The sequence below is a fragment of the Megalobrama amblycephala genome, linkage group LG7 (assembly GCF_018812025.1).
Source record: "Megalobrama amblycephala isolate DHTTF-2021 linkage group LG7, ASM1881202v1, whole genome shotgun sequence".
In the NCBI taxonomy this organism is placed as follows: Eukaryota; Metazoa; Chordata; class Actinopteri; order Cypriniformes; family Xenocyprididae; genus Megalobrama; species Megalobrama amblycephala.
In genome coordinates, this window is record NC_063050.1 from 4,251,548 (window position 1) to 4,259,704 (window position 8,157).

The 8,157-nt window shown below is 37.4% G+C and overlaps 1 protein-coding gene across 2 annotated transcripts; it reads left to right on the forward strand.

Moving 5' to 3' along the window:
- The first annotated feature begins 3,809 nt into the window (after positions 1-3,809).
- Positions 3,810-7,130, forward strand: LOC125271115 (zinc finger protein OZF-like). Of its 2 annotated transcripts, none has more exons than XM_048195095.1 (4): positions 3,810-4,003; positions 4,443-4,610; positions 4,847-5,117; positions 5,399-7,130. In XM_048195095.1, exons 2-4 carry the CDS (start codon positions 4,443-4,445, stop codon positions 6,559-6,561), a joined length of 1,602 nt encoding a protein of 533 aa, XP_048051052.1. In that variant the 5' UTR covers positions 3,810-4,003; the 3' UTR covers positions 6,562-7,130. The 2 variants fall into 2 exon arrangements, with proteins under 2 accessions (XP_048051052.1, XP_048051051.1); XM_048195094.1 differs by having other exon boundaries at positions 3,837-4,003; positions 4,799-5,117.
- Positions 7,131-8,157: the final 1,027 nt, after the last annotated feature.

Consider the following 8,157-nt stretch of genomic DNA (forward strand, 5'->3'; position numbering starts at 1 on the left):
ATTGAGCATAAGTGATGAACACCTGCTGTTAACAAGCAGAATCACTGAAGAGAATCACAAGAACTACAGTTGACTTCAGTCACAGCCTAAGATACACAAACAGCATATTGTCTCATTAACTTTAACTCTGCTTCAGTGTTATTTTAACTCTATGTAGAGAAGGACCTTCTGTTTTCTGAGCAGAGTTTATTTAACTCTGGGGATTTTACAGTTCACATAGAGAGACACTGATGGGTCAGCTGAGTTTCGGTTCCTGAGCTCAGCACCTTCTATTTACATCTAGAACAACTAGAACATAAACTTTCAGTTTTGTTGTATACTTTCTGATGCAGAAAAGAGGAAACGGCCCACAGCTGATCAGCTCACAACCGCTGACAGTCATCGTGTAATGATGAATCACGTCATATAAAACACACCAGACACTTGCATAATTCATCACATCATATTTCTAAAGTGATTCTTCTATATTTAGTCAAAGTCTAAAAATGTCAAGCACGTTCTTCACTTCAACTACAAAGCCTTTTTAGGCAGAAAACACAGAAGAACAATAATAAAGGTAATTACGGTTAATGCAGCAATTATTTTCGTTCACTCTTGCAAACTCAAAACTTCTCTTACACAGCAAAAACCCCAGAGTTAAATTCACTTTCATCAGAGTTTATTTGAGACCACACTCAAGAGTGTTAAAGTGTTAAAATAAGAGCGTTAAATGAACACTGAAGCGGTAATAGAGTTAATGAGATAATTAAGTGATTAATTGAGTGATGCTTGAGCATTAGTGATGAACACCTGCTGTTAACAAGCAGAATCACTGAAGAGAAGCACAAGGACTCTTGACCCTTGACTTTTTAACATTAGATTTTGTTTGGCTGCTGTAACTGAGTTACCAGACAAACAAAGAGAAAAGATGATCAGGTGGTGTTGGTTATATTTGAACATATCATCATTTGACCTGAATCACTTAGAGCCGTTTGAGCCATTCTAATGTGAACCTGAAACACGCAGCATTTAAATAGATCAGCATCTGTTTCGCTTCTGTTTCTGATCTCAGTTTGTTCATATAAAACTCATGAGGATGAATAATCCTCTAGTGATTAATGATGCTACTCTTCACAAAAGCACAACCACACAGACAAATATACATACATAAAATCAATATGATTTGTGGTTTGGAAGCTTTTTCACAGGGTTTCACGTCTATTGAAGCCGCTGTGGTTTTGTCTGCATATGAGCAACTTTTCTTTCAGTTTTTCTTGCTTTAGTCTGTTTGTTGTTTACTGAAGCTCTTTTGGTGTGTGACATTTAGTGATTCAGTGATCCCGTGAAGTGTGTTTATAAACCTTATGAATGACTCTTTGATCTCTGAAAGCGTTTGCGCGGCACCTTCACTTCCTCTCTTCGGTCTGCTTGAGGGGAAACAGTCACTGTGGCAACACACAGTTGACTGATCATGTGACAAGGTGCCAACATTGCATTCCATCAGCTAGAATGTTACAAAGAGTTGCTTAGCAACACTTAAACAATTCTAAACAGGTTTTTTTAGCCTCATTAAATATTCATGAGCTGTAACTGTACCTGTGTTTAGTTTCAGTTCCTGAGGGTTAAAAAAAACAACAGGTCAAACAGAAGCTCGCAGGAGTATCAATTCACAGAAACCAGTTGATTTTTAATGCCTCTCTAAGTTTACTTTGTGATTATCAGTTGGAAACCACAGTCACTCCACCTATCCTCTCTTTAGGAAAAGCTCCCGAATCCTGCTGTTGGTCACTTCCTGCTCAGAACCATTGAAAAAGAAGCATATATAGTTTCACTTCCTCTTATGACCTCCAACATAAACACGGGCTCCTACTTTAATTGACCCTTCGCAAAGACCTGTCCCCCTTAGTTACTGTTGCTTTGTCCGACAAGCCGTGGCGCTGTCACGCAACAAAAATACATTGCAAATCAAAGAGGACACTGACAACACGTCGACAGACAAGACAGAGCAGGTTACTTATGATATTAAACAAAGTCACAGCTTTCAAACTGTGTAATATTTATAGCATTATTATTTATTATTTATGTATTTATAGCATCAAATAAACATGAATGAACATCAGAAGGAATGTTGTTTCAAACATGGAAAGACGTCAATACACACCATTTTGCAAGTTTAAGTCCACCAAGGTTAATCTTCTAACTCCTGACTGCTTTGTCAGACAAAATGGCGGATTCAGCGGATTCTGATTGGTTAGATCGCTTGTCAATCAAACTCAATTCATCTAAGATTCTCTAAATTGATTTTAAAAAGTGACAGTAAAGACATTTATAATGTTACAAAAAGATTCTATTTAAAATAAAAGCTGTTCTTTTGAACTTTCTGTTCCTCAAATAATCCTGAAAAGTAAAATTCTTTTAGCGGCAAGATTTGGGTTAGTATTATTAGATTTATATATAGGCTACATCAATAAAATTATTAAGAGTGTCCTAGTTTAGGTGACTGTTTAAAGCTGTGTGTGTGTTTGTGAGAAGAATGGCCGTTTTTAAATGGACTTAAGCAGTAAATATTTAAGTTACTAAAAGCTTTGTCGTATAAAAGCTAAAAGGCACAGAGAGAATAAAAGTTAAACAAGCGGCTCACATGCTGTTATTCCTCTGACTTTATTTCTCTTAGAGAACTGAGTGGGCGGGACTTGAGATGAGCAGATGTTTCCTTTCCAGCAGTTTAACAGATGGCATGCGTCTCTCTGTTTGTGTGTCTTTGTAGGAGGGGGGAAATCAGATAATCAATGCAAGGCCTTCGATGATTTCATGGTGTGCAGTAAAAAAATAAATGCACATATCAGCAGAAAGCTCTGCCAATTTCATTTCTGAGGGGGCGGGGCTTGTGGTTCAGTGGGCGGAGACACTCACATAAGAGGAGACAAGATACAGCAAAAGAGAAAGAGATAAATATATGTTGCATGACCTTTGGGCAGGAAGTGACCAGACATTACTGTTATTACTGTGACCCAGCGGAAACAATATGAGGCAAATATTTTTGGTCATTTCTCATGTGTCAGTCAAAATCTCCAAACTGATTAGCTTCTGTCCAAAGTTTAGATTCTTTTATATCTGTGTTTAAAACTTTTTGGGTCCAGCTGAGTTTTATAATAGCCTTACAATCCAACACAACCAGCATCATGTTCAGCTGTTAATATATCACCATCAAGTGGTCATATGCGAACACACTCCATGATAACGATATATTCTAGTAAAATCACCCTGAGGATGATAAAACATAATAAACTCAAATGCACAGATTGATCATCTCAGTGATGACATTTCACATAAATATTGCTGGGTTTTTTTTTGTTTGTTTTTTAAGATATAGACCTATGATAGACTACTGGAAGATGTTCATTTTAGTTAGCAGTGTTCACTAAGAAAAAAACAGTGATTTGTGCCACCTTGTAAGATAACGAAAACTATTTCAAATTAATCTCAACACTACATTTACTATTCTAGCATATTAAACAAATATGCTGATTATTACAGCATGCTGTAACCTACCAGCAAACAAAATTAACGTTCCGTAACGGTGTAATTTTCTATTTGTTTAATTTTTTGGGGGAACCGAATAACCTTTTAAGCTAAAAATATTAAACCAGGGTTTGTGAAAACACAAAAGATTATGTTTTTTTCTTCACTGTGCGGCTCTGATATCTGCAAGCGCTAGTCTTCTATAGAAAGCCGCGAACTCGCGAAATTCAAAAATTAACGGTCATTTCGATTTACCGGCTGACTGACTTAACATTCGTTTATCGATGTCTTTATTACGTGATAGTATATTCATCTATTGGCAACGCCACTACCATACAGTGATATTTTAATAAGAGAAATTAGGTTTGGTGATGTTCAATCCCATCAGCTTCATTTCTTCTCTTCTAACTCCATCTCTCGTTCTATAGGAGGCGCTATTACATTCTTTAGTCTACCGGTCCGGTAAAACCACTGAAGAAAGGAAGAAGACTGGATCAAGACGGTAATATGTTTTACATTATTTGTGTTTTAGCTGTTTATGTTCTTGTTGTTGTTTTTTGTTTTTGTCTGTGATTTATTTAAAATCTTAAATCAAGCTTTTCCTCGCTTACTCGCCTTATGAAAAATAACCGTGGTTTTACTATAGTAACAATAACAAATGTCCTTACTACAGTGACCATGTTTTAACCATGATATTGTAGTTAACAATAGTTAGTATATATACTAACACAATGGTTAGTTTTAATGCTAGATGCTTTTAGAAATCTGACTATCATATCTGAATTTAGTAATATTTGTATAATATCATCTATTTATAATATTCTTGCTCTGTGCTGGCTCAATTTTGAAACTAAACATAAACACTCCTAAACACATTCTAAATATTCTCCAAAATAAGGTGTTATTTTCTTTAGTTTTGCTCATGAGGTGTTTGTGTTCAGATGTTGACCATGAAAGCGCAGATGGACGTGATCTGCTGTAAATCAGTAGGAACTGATCTGTCCATGCTGGATATTGAGGATTTCATCAGTGAAATCTGTCAGCTGAAGAAAGAGGTGGCGTCACTGGAGGCAAAGCTGAGAGAAAGAGGAGACAAACCCAACAGAGAGGTTTGAGCGGCTCATTTCATCCTTCAGCTCAATCAAACCAAAGTTTTGTTAGCTTCTCACTTCTTATGTACATCTCAAATTAAACCAGCAGCAAAATATGCGAATCTAATCACCAATATAACCACTAGAGATAACTGCTGAGTAATGAGGCTAATATCAACAGGTTGTTGTTTATTTGTGTTTGTCAGGATCTGGAGAAGGTTTCAGTGTGTGTGACTGATGGGACAGAAGCTCAGGATTCAGTCTGGAGATCCAGAGACACACAGGACTCAGAGCTCAGCCTCACTTTACTGTGTTATACTGACGCTCAGGATCATGGATCCGCTGATCAAACCTCTGACTGTAACGCTGGAGAACAGCAGATGCTGCAGACGCCGCTGAAGATGTGCTCCGTCAAACTGGTGGACTGCAGGAACCTGATAGAGAGCAGAGGAGAAAAAAACACAGCAGAGGAACAACAACAGAGACACGAGGAGGAGGAGGAGGATGATGACTTTGTTCCTTCAGGTATGTTTCTTTGTTTTATTATCAGATATCCTGAATTAACATAATTATTATTCAATTGTAAAAACATTATGTATGTGCTGACCTATATTCATGTGAAGCAGCATCTATTGTGAATTTTGCCAGTTTGAGACATTGAGAACGACATATCATGAGCTGCACGCCTGTAAAACATCACAGTGCCGCACATCAGGCTTTGTATTTATTTACAACACAGCCTTTACAGTTTGATAATGGCACTAAAACATATCACAATTTCAGTTTTATTTTGATTGATCGTTTAGCTGTAGAAGATGACAACGCTGGTTCATCTTCCGATGGAGAAATTGCCACTACATCCAAAAAGCGACGGACAGTGACCGACTGTGGAAAAAGATTCAGCGAACTGGAAAATTTAGTGAGACGTGAGATTAAAAACAAAAAACAGAAAGCCTTCATGTGCAAGATATGCAACATCAGCTTTTCTAGCTTAGAAGAGAGGAAACTTCATTCAAAGGAGCACACCGTGAAGAAGGAGTTTCGCTGTGAACAGTGCGGGAAGGATCTTTTCACCACTCTTTATAATATGAGAGCTCATATAAACACACACAGTGAAAAGACTTTACAATGCAACGTGTGTAACAAGTATTTCCGCACCAACCAACATCTCTCAATGCATAAGAGAATCCACACGGGTGAAAAGCCATACCAGTGCCCTCACTGCGAGATGAGCTTCAACCAGGGATCCCATCTGAAGAAACATCTTCTCATTCACACCAATGAAAGGTCACACCAGTGCAGTAAATGTGGGAAAACCTTTACAAACTCAACTTCTCTCAAGTCACACCAAAAAATACACTCTGATTTCAAACCATACCAGTGCCCTCACTGCGAGAAGAGCTTCAACCAGGTATCCCTTCTGAAGAACCATCTACTCAAACACACCGACGAGAGGCCGTATCAGTGCAGTGAATGTGGGAAAAACTTTACAAACTCAACTTCTCTGAAGTTACACCAAAAAATACACTCTGATTTCAAACCATATAAGTGTTCACACTGTGAGAAACGTTTCCATCATTCAACTCACCGGAAAACCCATGAGAGGATTCACACCGGAGAGAAACCGTACCTGTGCTCCTACTGTGGGAAGAGCTTTTCTAGTCCATATTCTTTTAAAGTTCATCTCAGAGTTCACACTGGAGAAAGACCGTATCACTGTAGTGATTGTGGGAAGGGTTTTTATAAGCTAAGTGACTTAAAAATACATCAGAGGACTCATACAGGAGAAAAACCTTATAAATGCTCAGATTGTGACAGGACTTTCACTCGATCAAGTGACCTGAGGATCCATAAGCGATGGCATACAGGAGAGAAACCTTACCGCTGCTCCATATGTGGCGAGAGTTTCTCTTTTAAATGGGCTTTTCAGAGTCACCAGAAGAAACACACTGACCCAGAATCATCATAGCTTCAACAATTATTTCTAGGTTGTCTAAAAAAAACCCACACCCTTCATTGTTACTGGAATGCTATTTTATGGTTGTAAAAAACCTAAAACTACATTGTGTCTAGAACAGGGGTGCCCAAATCTACTACCGGAGGGCCATTTTTGAACTATATTAGTGAAGTAATGTAGGGAATAGTGAATGAGGGTATAGGGGATGATTTCAGACACAGCAAAGGTCTTTATTCTCACTAGAAAGTTCCAGGCAAGCGTGTTGAAGCAAAACTGTGCATGGGCGCATTTCACGAAAGCATCGTTAGTCAACTATGATCGTAAGTCCCATTGAACTCTATTGGTTACAATGGAACTTACGACCATAGTTCGCTTTGGGAAACGCACCCCAGGACGTTGGCTCTCCAGGAGCAGGATTGGACACCCCAGCTCTAGAACATCATTTACTGTGTAGAAATAAATCTTCTGGATGAAAATCGGTATTTCTTTGTGACAACCTTAAATTCACTGTAATATGCAGATCAGTGTCTGATATTGGATTAAAGTGTGTGTTTATGAGGTATTTGATCACACTAACAAAACGACAAGGCCTAATTCTTTTGGCAGTTATTTAATACTTACTGATAAACATGATGACGAGGCTTATTCCCTCAGTTACTTTGTTACACAAAGCTGAAATAATCCAGACATGAATATCCAATAATACACTACAGGTACAGTAACATTTTCTAAGGTCACTACGTCAGTTTTTGGGATTGACACTGCATTTACTTACAGGTGTGAATCTTTTAGTCTTGTTCACAATTGACTTACAGTAGCACCTCGAGAACTGTCTGTATGAACAAGCAACGGGAGTCAAGTCTGTATTTACTTGCCAGTAACCAACAGTGACCAAAGTAATATCTCAGCATACTATAAAGCAGTGTAATGCAATTAATAATACAAGTTTTTCATGTTATCTCTCCGTTTGTCTCAGGGAGCATGTGCGTTAGTAGCCAGCCTGCTTCATTCCTTCATGTTCACGTTCTGCTGGACGGGGTGCAGTAAAAACTGCAATAATAGTAAAATTGTGAAATATTTTTTCTCATTTTAAATCACTGTTTTCTATTTGAATCTATATTCAAATGTATTTTTTTTTTAAGTGAGTCAATGCTGTATTGTGATTGGCTGATACTCCAGTCTTCAGTGTCACATGACCCTTCAGAAATCATTCTAATATGCTGATTTGCTGCTCAAGAAATCTGTATTGCACTTGAAAATGTTTAAAAGTGTGCTGCTTAATGAAGTGTGGAAAGACAATACTGTAATTTTTGGTAAAGTTAATGCATCATTGCTGAAAAAAAGTATTAATTTCTTAAAAAAAAAAAAAAAAAAAAAAAAAAAAAAATTTTTTTACATTTTTGGGAACCACATAAAAACGTTTTCTGTAGCACTTTATAGCTAAAAAGTATTAAATCAGGGTTAGGCTTATGAAAAGCATACAAAAATCACAATTTATATATTTTTAATGATATTAATATTTTAAACATCGTCATTGACTGCGCGCGCTTTCTACTGTCTTCCTCAGAAAGCCGCGAACTCGAGTAATTCAAAAATTAACTGTCATTT

What these genes read in the sequence shown, in the direction of transcription:
- LOC125271115 (XM_048195094.1), top strand. Translation starts at nt 4,443, where the DNA reads ATGTTGACCATGAAAGCGCAGATGGACGTGATCTGCTGTAAATCAGTA. An exon ending in GAGACAAACCCAACAGAGAG is followed by an intron (nt 4,611 to 4,798) that starts GTTTGAGCGGCT and finishes TGTGTTTGTCAG; the next exon opens with GATCTGGAGAAGGTTTCAGT. An exon ending in TGATGACTTTGTTCCTTCAG is followed by an intron (nt 5,118 to 5,398) that starts GTATGTTTCTTT and finishes TTGATCGTTTAG; the next exon opens with CTGTAGAAGATGACAACGCT.